This window comes from Ornithorhynchus anatinus, chromosome 14 (genome assembly GCF_004115215.2).
Source record: "Ornithorhynchus anatinus isolate Pmale09 chromosome 14, mOrnAna1.pri.v4, whole genome shotgun sequence".
Classification (NCBI taxonomy): domain Eukaryota; kingdom Metazoa; phylum Chordata; class Mammalia; order Monotremata; family Ornithorhynchidae; genus Ornithorhynchus; species Ornithorhynchus anatinus.
In genome coordinates, this window is record NC_041741.1 from 37,028,514 (window position 1) to 37,041,794 (window position 13,281).

Sequence of the window (13,281 nt, forward strand, 5' to 3'; positions counted from 1 at the left end):
TCCTTTCTGACATCTTGGTTGGGGGGTTAGAAGATGGAGTAGAAAGGGGCGTCAAGGTGTAGGGGGAAACAAGATTGCAGGAATGAAGTCAATGAAAAAGAATTGGACTGGGACCAGAACAGATAAATTTAATTTCTTTCTTCCTTCCTCCTTTCTTCCTTCCTCTCTTTCTTTCTTTCTTCCTTTCTTTCTTTCTTTCTTTCTTTCTTTCTTTCTTTCTTTCTTTCTTTCTTTCTTTCTTTCTTTCTTTCTTTCTTTCTTTCTTTCTTTCTTTCTTCCTTCCTTCCTTTCTTCCTTTCTTCCTTTCTTCCTTTCTTCCTTTCTTCCTTTCTTTCTTTTTCTTTTCTTTCTTTTTCTTTCTTTCTTTTCTTTCTTTCTTTCTTTCTTTTTCTTTCCTTCTTTTCTTTCTTTTTCTTTCCTTCTTTTCTTTCTTTTCTTTCTTTCCTTTCTTTCTTTCTTTTCTTTCTTCCTTTTCTTTCTTTCCTTTCTTTCCCTCTCCCTCTTTTATATTTGTTCTGGTCACAGTCCACAGGGGGGCAAATCCAGATGTGCCCACTGGATGGTACATTCTACCCTCCAGGGTTTCAACTCAATTTCCTCTTTCAGTTCTGGGAAGAAACTGGAACCAAGAAATGAAATCCATCTACTCTCCCTAATACCTAATACTCCCATTCCTAGCACTCAGAGGAGGGAAAGAAAAGGAGAAATCATATCCCTCTTCCTATTGTGTCAGACAGCTCATATCCTGACACTGCCAAGAAGAATCTGAGGGTCTGGGGATCTCAGAGGTTTCCATTTACTGCTAGGGTCTTCCTGCTTTCTCATCAACCCTCTTTTTCCAAGGGTGTGGCCTTAGAACAAAAGGGTGCTTTCAACGTATGTACCGTTAATGAGCTTTGTTTCCGGGGCACATCAGTCAATGATGATTCCTATATCGGGTAGGCAGGTAAATTACACTAATCGTCCCTTAAGCACATCTATAGAACATTTCACACCTGGAAATTTTAAATCAAAAATGTCTTCTGTAAGGATTAAATTGTGAAAACAATCCATTCCTCATGAAGCAATCACCTCCAATGGGAAGAAACTGAAAACGAGGTATAGATGAAAGGTGAATGGAAAAGCTTTTAAACTGTCAAGGCCTTGTGATCTGTAATCTTAAAATGTTTTTAGAGTGTCTTTATTTAGCATTTACATGAGATGTATTCAGGGAACCAGAAGTTCAGCTGAAATCTCAGTGTCTCTGCAGGTTTTTGAAGTGGGATTCAGCTGTATGCTCAGCATTCATATCCTCTGGGAGGTAAGAGTTGATGTTAGCTGGCAGTTTTCAAGAAAACTGAGTTTTGATGTGGGATTAGGAAGAGAATCTGTGCATACCAGTGAGTAATTCCCTTTCCAAAGGCCTTCTCATGGACAGATGATCTTTTCTGGGCAATTGATTGGCCTCAAGGTGTGTCTATTTCTGTGAGATGCCATTGGACAATCCCATCGATTATTATGCGTGCAGTGGAAACCAACCCACAGGCTAAAACCCAAATACGAAGGAAAATCAAACAGTTGATTACTCTGCGACAGACAATTACTGAGATGGCTCATTTAATATGAACCAGGTTTTATCAGACTGCACGGGCAGGGATCGTGTCTACCAACTCTACTGTACTGTACTCTCCCAAGCGCTTAATACATGCTCTGCACACAGTAAGCACTCAATAAATGCCCCTGACTGACTGACCTAGCCCTAAAACCTCTTCCTCTCGGAGTTGTCTGCTTTGGGATGCAGTAGTCTACTTACTGTAATGACTAAAATCTGAACGGGCAAGTATCTTGGGACGATTTGATCTAATTGGATACCACATCAACCTGGTTTTGGGTGGAATCTGTATCAGTTGAGCAGTAGCTACTGTGGTGGGAATTCGACTACGAGGTGCCCGATTTTCACTCCTGTAACCACCGGTCTCTTCTCTAATAATAATAATAATGTTGGTATTTGTTAAGCGCTTACTATGTGCAGAGCACTGTTCTAAGCGCTGGGGGAGATACAGGGAAATCAGGTTGTCCCACGTGAGGCTCGTATTGTTTTAATCCCATTTTTACAGATTAGGTAACTGAGGCACAGAGAAGTTAATGACTTGCCCAAAGTCACACAGCTGACAGGTGGCAGAGCCAGCATTCGAACCTATGACCTCTGACTCCCAAGCTCGGGGTCTTGCCACTGAGCCATGCTGCTTCTCCTGCAGCTCCTGGTACCTCATCCCCACCTCACTTTCACCCTCCCCTTTCTTCCCCAGAGTTCAACCTCTGACTTCCTCTCAGCATGGCGTAGTGGGTACGGCCCGGGCTTGGGAGTCAGAAGGACCTGGTTCTAATCCCAACTCTGCCACTTGTCTGCTGTGTGGCCTTGGGCAAGTCACTTCACTTCTCTAGGCCTCAGTTACTTCTTCTGTAAAATGTGAGCTCTAGGTGAGACAGGAACTGTGCCCAACCCTACTTGCTTGTATTCAACCCAGCGCTCATTACAGTGCCTGGCACATATAAGCACTTAAAACAAATACTATAGTTAATTGATTAGCTTACAAACTCACACTCCCAGCTAGCTGTCATTGAATGAGGTAGACACACAACCTTCGACAGCCAACTAGCAAACCGAGCAGGGGTTCTGGAGGTCACTACTGGGGAATAAGTATCGCATGGCTTAGTGGAAAGGAGACGGGCTTGGGAGTCAGAGGACGTGGGTTCTTATCCCGACTCCGCCACTTGTCAGCTATGTGACCTTGGGCAAGTCATTAACTTCTCTGTGCCTCAGTTACCTAATCTGTAAAAATGGGATTAAAAAAATATGAGCCCCATGGGGGACATTCTGATTACCCTGTATCTACCCCAGTGCTTAGAACTGTGCTCAGCACACAGTAAGCACTTAACAAATACCATAATTATTATTATTATTATTATTAAAGAACACAGCTACTTTTACGTACAGGCTACAGGAATCATTTTTGGTCAATATTTAAAGGGTCAACCTGAAAGGAAGGGGCGGTCTGACTCTGTATTCGTCACTTCCACACGAAGAGCTTCTGAAGTGCTGTCAACTTATGACATAAAGAGTTGCAGTCAGATTACAATAGGCTTTTTACAGCCACTGCACCAATGAAGAAACACACATTTTAAGCCTGACACTTGTTATAGTTTATTTCTGTGAAATGGACCCAGGGAAACAAAATGAATTCTCTAAAGTTTTTAGTCAGATCCAGATAACTACCTTGACACTGCATTTCCCGGGATGGTTAAATAGGCAGGAATGTTTGTGTGGCATTCTCTAAGGAAAGACCCCACTTCATTTCCCTTTAAGGCCAGGAATAAAAACTCATATAGCAAAATTCCAGTTTTCTGTCCCCGGGTTCCCTTCGACTAAATCTCTTACACAGTGCATTCTATCTCTGTACTTGGTGTAATGAATGACTCCACATTTAATTCATGAAAAAAAACAACAACCCAACTCCCTTGTTTAGGAAGAATTGAGGCACACAATTTTCAGTAGCTAGACAATCTCTCAATGGAGTAAACAACCAAATTGCTATACAGATTGAGCCAACGTTAGAACGGGCCCACAAGTTAGTCCTTGCTGCACCTGCTGCCTCTCCCAGCTGTCCTTCCTCTGATATTCAACACGAGCACTGAATGACAACATGGTCAGTGTTCTCTCGGTTTGTATGTATTCCCTTCATTGCAGGAAGCTCAAAGTGCTTGGCAGGCGTTAGCGCATTAATTTGGGCAACATCCCTCTGAATCAGGTAGCAGGTCCCGTGCTATCGTCTCCACTGCAGATGGAGACACTAACGCAGAAGTAGGTCTGTCTTGAGGGCCTTTGGTCTAGCATTTTTAGTCCTCTGCCCGATCTTGACAGCTCAGATTTCCTCCTCGGAAACTTTGCTTCTACATAATATTTAAACAGGGTTTCAGCCTGCTAGCTTTCCTTTCTAGGAGCATAAAAGTAACAAGTCTCTAACTTGACTAATTAGCCAGTTACTCTAAAATTACCTCATTTAACTCTTTTTTAAAATGAATGCTAAATAATTCATTCAATCACATTTATTGAGTGCTCACTATGTGCAAAGCACTGTACCAAGCGCTTGAATAGCAACACTCTAATGCCAATGGATAGATCTGAAAATCTGAAGAAGATTAAAGAGCCTGGAAAATAACATCGAAAGAAATGGGTAAAGGATAGAGGACTATTCAGGCAAGAGAGAAGGATGCTGCAAGCTCCTTGAGGGCAAGGATTGTATTGTAGTGTACCAAGCTTTCAGTGGAAAGAGCATGGGCTTTGGAGTCAGAGGTCATGAGTTCGAATCCCAGCTCTGCCACTTGTCAGCTGTGTGACTGTGGGCAAGTCACTTAACTTCTCTGTGCCTCAGTTCTCTCATCTGTAAAATGGGGATTAAGACTGTGAGCCCCACGTGGGACAACCTGATTCCCCTGTGTCTACCCCAGCGCTTAGAACAGTGCTCTGCACATAGTCAGCGCTTAATAAATACCAACATTATTATTATTATTACAGTGATCTGCACAAAGTAAGATCTCAAAAATATCACTGATCTATTGATCCAAATTAAGTGTTATATAGGGTATGATGAAAATCTCTTCTCCATTTCTCAGGACAAAAGAAAAGAAAAGGGTTAAGAAAACTTTAGATTGTACACGAGGAAGAGCTGTCTGTTGGAGAACTCGTTAAACATCTGAACAAGATAATGTAGAGGTCCTTACCAAATAAGATGGGCACAAAACCACCGGGGAAGAGTAAAGTGGTATTTGGAGATGGACAAATCCCTTTCACTTCTACAATACTCTCAAAGATCTAACTTTAGGAGACGAGGACTGTTATCACTGCCCTATTCAAGCTCCTCAAGAAAGAGAATTAGAAATGGGCTTACATCAACTTTAAGTGATCGATATTTTAGAAGTTACCATGGTGCAACTTTTCCTCTTATGGTCATACAATTCTATCAGCTGTCAAGGACAGAAAAATGAACAGCTGGATTCTTAAATAAGTAAAAGACAGGACAGTCGTGAAGAGCATTGATTCTGACTGATATTTTCCAAGGTTATGTGACGCTTCAGTAACTCTATTGGCATGATTCATGTGACTATTTTTGATCTCTACAAATAATCTGTGATCCCATCAAATTTAAGATATTCCTCCTCACCAGCCTCCAACCTTGTCTTAATCTTTTCTCTTATTTTTTCACACTCATAGCTCTATTCGTTGTTGCTCTTCTGGAACCTGAAGTCAAATGGCCAACTGTGTGTCTTTTCCCACTCTCTTTGGTAGCTAATAAGCCTTGACTAATACTCTCTGACAAACCACCTTTACAATCCATATGAAAATATATACACGCATACCCTGCAATAATAGAACAGCACCATATTTGCATAAAATGCTAAGAAACCTTGTGGGTTGGGGTTTATTCTCCCTACCCTGGAGATTTCTATATCAGAACTGTATTGTCTGAATAAATTTAAGTGATAATCCTTCAGGAAAGGCACTGTGCCTTTTACTCTGAGTGGTCTGTGACAACCACTAGACAACCCTGGGAGAGGGTGAGGAGTAATAAAATTAAAAGAAAAAAAAACAGAGAAGAGGGAGTCAGAAAAAAGGGATAAAAGATGTTAACACATTGGGAAATATTTTCAACTCAGTGTGCAAGGTTTTAACCGCAGATTTCCCATGGAGTTTAATGGAGTGCTGCTCCATGTGAATGTAGGCACTTGTTACCAACATTCTTTGTTTGTCTGCTCCTCTGGGTTCCACTTTCAGAGGGAAGGTCGTGACAACAACAAAAAAATATGAACTCAAAGACACTGTCCTTAAAGGCTGAATTTATCCAGAGGCTCTGCAGAATCTGAAAACTTTTTTGGGTTTTAAAGGACTGATGCTTAAGGAAGAGTGAGATTGCACACAGATTTTAAAAGCTAGCACAGAGTATATGAAATTTGCTCATGGTAGTTCATCGTGTTTCCCTTCCTAGGAAGAGAAAAGGGGGTAAATTTAAGATTTTGAAGCCCTAGATACAGGGTGGAGTGTAATGAATGAAAATTGGCAGTTATTTTTCTTATATTTCAATGGTGTTACACTTTTTAAGATGGAGGAAGAGAACACAGGAAAATAGGAGTAACTGGATCTGAGGTGATTACAGTTGAAGAGAATGCACGCTTTGGACACGTCTATTTTCTGAATATGTTAAATGTACTGCTCCCCATGTAAGACACTTCCAATGAATAAGAGAAGCTGCATTGCCCAGTGGATAGAACATGGACGTGGGACTCACTGGACCTGGGTTCTAAATGTGGCTCTGCCACTTGTCTGCTGTGTGAACTTGGGCAAGTTACTTGTCTGTGCTTCAGTTTCCTCATCTGTAAAATGGTGATTAAATCCTAATGCTTCCTAGTTAGACTGTGAGCCCCATAGGGGGACAGGGACTGATCACCTTGTGTCAACCCCAGCGCTTAGTACAGTGCTTGGCATTAGGTAAGCACTTAAAAAGTACCATAAAGAAAGCTTTCATTACTAGAAAATAACTACTACTGTAAACCTGAACCTCAAATCGATACCTTAGAACCTAAATTAAGAAGGAAGCTTTAAAGCATACTTCTGAAAATACGGTACTAGAAATAAGCACGCCATGTTGCCTTCCGACTCTCCTTTGGAAGACCTTCACCAGCTTCCAAACCACCATGTTAAAGGATCCCAGATATCAGTAATGCAGTCATTCATAGTGACTCATAAAAAGCAAACATTCAAAAGATGAGATTTCCATAAATAAAGAGAAGATATTTTTCATCCACCTTCTGGGAGTGGAAATGAGAATGAAATCAAATGAATGCCCTGACAGAAAAATTACACTATTAACTACCTAAAATTAAGCTCATTATTTACCAAGGCAAATTACCAATTTGCAGCAACAAAACTGTCAGTGAATTATAGACCTGTTGGATGGTATCATATACTTTTTATACATCTCTCATCATATATGGCTACACATGCCAAGGCCTATGAGCTGGTCATTTTGTGTTCCATTTCATATAACTTTCTGCTTAATGGAGACTTGGAAGCAAAATCCCTCTACATTTTCTAAAATGTTCTTGTTTTTATTGACTATTGTTCTGCATATCACTACATCCAAAATTTAGGGGAAATCTTTCTGACGTCAAAGGGATCCTTGAAAACAGATTACCATGAAGAGCTCCCTGGAAGAAATCAAATTACTTTAGGACCAACTCCTTAAGGAGCTTCTATTACATGACTTATAGGAAAGAACACAGGCTAGGGAGTCAGAGGACCTGGGTTCCAATCCTGGCTGTGCCACTTGCCTGCTGTGTGACTTTGGGCAAGTCACTTGACTTTTCTGTGTCTCAGTTTCCTTATCTGTAAAGGGGGATGCGATATCAATTCTCCCTCCTACTGAGACTGTGAACCTCACATGGAATGGAGACTCCGTCTGGCTTGACTGATTTGTATTGCCCCCAAGCTGAGTACAGTGTCTGGTGCATAGTAAGTGCTTAACAAATCCCACTATTATTTTTACATTTCTTCTCGCTATCTTTTCAATTTTTGCCTCAAAAATATGTCAACACTGGTTAGTATAGTAAACACCCCCTATTTGCTACAAATAGTGGTCACTTCCATCAAATTAATGACATTGCTAAATGTGTGCTTTGTTTAACTGGCAGTTTGTAAACTTTTTTATGGTATTTGTTAAGCACTTTCTAGGTGTCCACCACTGTCCTAAGTGCCAGAGTAGATACAATAAATCAGGTCAGACAAAGTCTCTGTCCCGCAGGGGCTCAAAGTCCATGTAGGAAGGGGAACAGGTGTTGAATCCCCAATTTACAGTTTGGGAAACAGAGGCACAGAAAAGTGAAGTGACTTGCCTAAGGTCACACAGCAGACAAATAGTGGAGCTGGTATTAGAACACAGGTCCTCTGATTCCCAGGCCCAAGTTCTCTCTGCTAAACTACACTGCTTTTCCACCTAGTTCTCCAAATAAAAGGGAATTACTTTAACTAATTTTGTAAATAGCCAAAATGCAGTTTCCAGCGTAACTGGATGCTTGATGAATTTCTCAGTACATATACTACACGCTGCACAAAAGTTCATCACGTAAGGGAGTGACAAAAACTCAGGATCCTAGAACCCTTGCAGGGGCACTGAAAAGATTTAGTCATCCACACAGTGAAGTTTCATTCAATTAGTGTAGGTCATGTTTCTCCTAAAGAATAACTTATTCGCTAAAAGAACCTTGCACAGACTGAGTCAGTGGAACCCCTATTTTATGAAGAGAGCCATGGAGCTGCAGAGAGTCAAATCTGACTGAAAACTGGGGAGGGGATAAGGGAGAAAGGAGGCGGAGAGCAAGTTTGCTTTGTGGTTTATAGAGTCCAGGAGCCTCAAGGGAAACTTCAATCACACCACAGTGGTTACCATAGTTACAGCACAGAGGGGAGCCTTGGGGCACACTGGACCCTAATTTCAGTCCAGGAAAGACCCTAAAAGCATGACTACCAACTCTGTCATACTGTACATTCCCAGGCACGTAGTAGAGTGTTCTGCACACAGTAAGCACTCAATAAATACCCTTGATTGATTAAAAAGAGGCAAGCTCTGGCTTAGTCAATACCTGCTGACAAACTGCAGAGAAAGGAATACTCTTATAGAATTCAGTCCCAAGCGTAAACCCATACTTTTGCCCTCTAAAGTACAAGTCCTGGCATATACACTTAAACTCTGTACCTTCGGAAGGAGCTGGATTGCCTGAAGAATTCTTTGTCTGTGTCCAGAGTTAAGGATTCCTATTTCCAGCAAATCCTGATCCTCCATTACGTTGCTTCCCTGAAATAGAAATATCGAGGTTATTGACAAGGAAGAATGAATGATTGCTCATTGACCCGATTTCTTAATAAAAAAATAAAATGCTGTTTGTTAAGGACTTACTATGTGCCAAGCACTGTACTGAGTCCCGGGGTAGACGTAAGCTAATTAGGTTGGACACAGTCCATGTCCCACATTAGGCTCACAGTCTTAATCCCCATTTTACAGATGAGGTAACTGAGGCACGAAGAACTTAAGTGACTTGCTCATGGTCACACAGCAGACCAGTGGCAGAGCCCAGGATAAGCCCAGGTCCTCTGACATCCAGGCCCATGGTCATTCCACTAGGTCATGCTGCTTCTTACACACAAACACACACATACACATTGTACACATACACAGGGATGAAAGCACAGTTAATAGGAATGTAACTAGCTCTGCCACTTGTCAGCTGTGTGACTGTGGGCAAGTCACTTAACTTCTCTGTGCCTCAGTTACCTCATCTGTAAAATGGGCATTAAGATTGTGAGCCTCATGTGGGACAACCTGATGATCCTGTATCTACTCGAGCACTTAGTACAGTACTCTGCACATAGTAAGCGCTTAACAAATACCAACATTATTATTATTACTGTTAGAAATTTGAATAAGGGATTTCCTGGGTGGACTGCTTCCACCACCTTTAGAATATAACCTTGACACTCAAGATACAAGAGCCAAGCTAGCAGAGTCAGTCCAAGGCAGATATTCAACAATGTGATAATGAAAGAAAGTCTTGGCAGTGTTTCATAGGAAACATTGCTCTAAAGAAATTAATGGAAGTACACAAGGATGACATGGTTAAGAATATAAATTACCCAATTAAAATAAAAGATAGTAAAACCCATATTTACATTATCAGAATTATTTTTTTCCAACGTTTACATACACTTTTTGACCTTGGTTCAACTTGCTAAGCTGCTACTGTAAAAAAAGGCCAGAAAACAAGGTATTTTTCTGCAACTGTCCATTCCCAACGGCAAGAACCAGGATTACATGTAGGGAAAATAGCATGGCTTAGTGGATAGAGCGTGGATTTGGGAGTCGGAAGGTCACGGGTTCTATTCCCGGCTCCACCTCTTTCTTGTCTGCTGTGTGACCCAGGACAAGTACTTTACTTCTCTGGGTCTCAGTTAACTGGTTATGCTGCCAGCCATCCTGCCTTCCTCTGCCCTGGGGATCCAGACATCAGCACATCTGCTTGACTGACCAATTTCAATTTCAGTTTCTTAGCTCCCAGCCACGGCCCACTCTCTCAATGACTCTCAGTGGAACACAGCATAGTCTACAGAATACAGGCATCTGGCTACAGTGGAGGGCAAGGTAAACAGCAGTTCTAAAACAATACCAGTTTAGATCCACGTCCCATGGTGTAAACCTTCAAAATTAAAAAAAAACAAACCCACATCCTGTGTACCCCTCAACATGACTTTCTGGCTTTGCCAGAAAAAGCTATTATCAGGTCACCGTCTCAGATTAGCTCATTAGAACGGTGACATACTATTAGCAACAAGCAGGCAGGACCATTTCATTTTTCTACCTGCAGCTAGTTTTGCTCTCTGCCTACACGGTCATTTATCAAGGATGAACTAATTTCACTCTGTAATAGTTCGTAATATGGAACTACCAGAACGGAATATTCCAGAAAAATGCCCAATTCTACAGAATGAAATATTTTTAATGAGTTCTGCCCATTCATATTTCTATTTTGATGAGATTGGCCAAATGGTTCTGCTCCAAACTCACGAGTGCCTCCTTATTTACCAGGTTGTCTAATGTAAATAATGCCTCTTTGACTTCAGTCCCAATTATGGCTTTGTTTAAGTGCGATAAGGAATTACGGAGCAAATATGTGGAGCAGGATGAGGAATGGAGATAGAAAAACTACCGGCTTGGTTTTCATTTGTATTTCTTCTAAGGTAGGGATGAGAGGTAGGGAAGGAAAAGAGAGAAAATGGGGTTCAAGATAAATCCAGACCAGGAAGCTTCCTGCTTTTCAGTTCTTCGCCCACATTCTACAGATCATCTCCCCTATGGTTTTCCACTATGTTATTCCTAACGCTGGTTGCTGCCTTTTGCCTTTCCCTGTTCTGATTCATGTTAATTGCTGACCTTTCCTTGTGCATTTATCCACACCCCTTTAATATTATTATATGTTGGAACAACATCTGTGTGTTCAATCCAGGACTCAGTGCAATATTTCAATCACTGTGTAAACATTACCAAACCAATCCATCTATCAATCGGTCAACCAATCAGAACAAGCCCCTGAAAGAGGGAAGCCTGGTTAGAGATTTTAAATCTGTTTAAAGTTGTGCTGCCATGGTCCTTGAAATGGAGAAATGAAGCTGAAATGGGATCCCTGGACAAATCCAGTCCTGGACAAAGTTCTGGACCGTTATGATGACCCACTTAGAATAAATCATAGTGTAACAGACAAGGAAGCTGAAATAAAATTGCTTTTGGGAAGGAAAAGTGGGGAAAGTAAGAGAATCAAAATAGAATAACTTGAGTTTTATCTTTTTTGAAAATACTAAAACTAAAAGTGGAATTTTTAAATACCCAGGGATACACAATTAAACCCACAAGATTTATTCAATCTAAGTATCTCATTTAAAACATTTAGAATATTATCTTCTGGCTGACTGAATTGGATAGTAGATTTTACTCAGCTAAGATGCCTCTTTTCTATCACATGTTGCATTATTAAAGAGTCATAAATCTGAATCATCCAAATGATCAGCCCATTAACTTAAATCACTATTTTCTTAGCATCCTGCTAGACATATTATCAGAAGCATTTAAGCAGTGTTAATGATCAGCAGAGAAGATATTGAGCTAATGACCAGTGGACAAGCCTGAAGCAAAGTTCTTAGGTCGCCTCTTCTCTATCTGATAAGAAATTTCCCATCTGGGGGCATTAGCGGTCCTTGATACCCTGACAAAGAAGAAAAATAACACAAGAATCTTTTTGTTCTGAGATGTTAAAAGCTGAACTTTCTGCTGCCATAGATTTGTTCGTGGGACTAATTCCTAGTTGTTAAGAAACCAGTAAAAATGACCAACTTCAAGTCACTTTTTCATATTCAATGTTCCCTTAGATTTAGAACAACTAATAATAGTGATTATAATTTGAAAATGGCTGAGCTGGTTACTTCTGTCCCTTCTGAAATTCAAATGGAACACGAATACAACGGCATTAGTAACTTTGCATTCATTATCAAGCTCCACTGAAGAACTCAGAGTACTTGTCAATTTTTAACATAATAAGAACATAAGTTTATAAGAAATGCCAGAACTTGGTCAAGCCAATGATCTATCCAACAGTACTCTGGTTGTATGATAGTGGCAACAGGATGCTTGCCTGAAGAAACCATTATGTTGTTTGCTCTACTTGACACCCCCTGTTTTATGTAACAACCTTATAACCCATTAACCCATTATTGATTGCTCATTCATAAATATATCCAAACCCCTTGGTCCACGCATTTCCCAGAGTAATTCAATCACGTTTTGTCTGAAGAATAACGTCGATGGTATTTATTAAGGGTTTGCTCCATGCTAAGTATTAGAGTAAAAGCAGCGTGGCCTGGGAGTCGCAAGACCTGGGCTCTAATCCCGGCTCTTTCACGTCTGTGCTGTGTGATCTTGGGCAAGTCACTTAAATTCTAAAGGCCTCAGTTACCTCATCTGTAAAATGGAGATGAAATCCCGCCTCCCTCTGACATAGACTGTGAGCCCCGTAGGGGACAAAAACAGTGTCCAAACTGATTATCTTCTATCCACTCCAGAATTTAGTACTGTGTCTGGAACACAAGTGCTTAACAAGTACCTTTTTTTTTTTTTAAAAAAAAAAAGTAGATAGACTCCAATCAAATTGGACAGCCATATGGGGCTCACAATGTGTAGGGAGAATAGGTAGCTTATTACCATTTTATAAATGAAGTAACTGAGAGGCAGAGAAGTTAAGTGACTTGGCCAAGGTGACCAAGCAGGCCAGGGCCAGAGCAGGAAGTAGGTGTTCGGTTTCCTAACTTCTATTCTGGTTTATTTTGACTGTACCACTTTCGAGCTACAGCACCTCTGCCTCTAATCCCGGTGCCGTGCAATCAGGTGAACAACAAATCCATGACCCTCATCCACCTTCATCTCAAATGTGTTCGCTTTGGGACTTTTCCCCACTCAGATGATGCCAGACTGAAGAACCCAGACCTTCTGGATGCCTAAGATATGGCATCCAGAACGGCCTCAGTATTCAGAGGGGGGCACAGCATGCGGGGCTGTCTTCGGACGTTGGGCCACACTGAGGCAGGGAAAAATTGCTGCCTCCTCCTATACATTGCTACCACATTACCCTGCCCCTCCCACCACACTACGG

General features: G+C 41.1%; 1 protein-coding gene across 8 annotated transcripts in view; it reads right to left on the reverse strand.

Annotated features, from left to right (window-relative positions):
• ANKS1B (ankyrin repeat and sterile alpha motif domain containing 1B) overlaps positions 1–13,281 on the reverse strand; it is a 587,732-nt gene that overhangs the window by 181,499 nt on the left and 392,952 nt on the right. For all 8 annotated transcript variants that reach the window (XM_029079026.2, XM_029079024.2, XM_029079025.2 and 5 more), the window contains one exon: positions 8,787–8,885. In XM_029079026.2, coding sequence (XP_028934859.1) covers positions 8,787–8,885 — 99 coding nt within the window. The remainder of the gene's footprint in view (positions 1–8,786; positions 8,886–13,281) is intronic.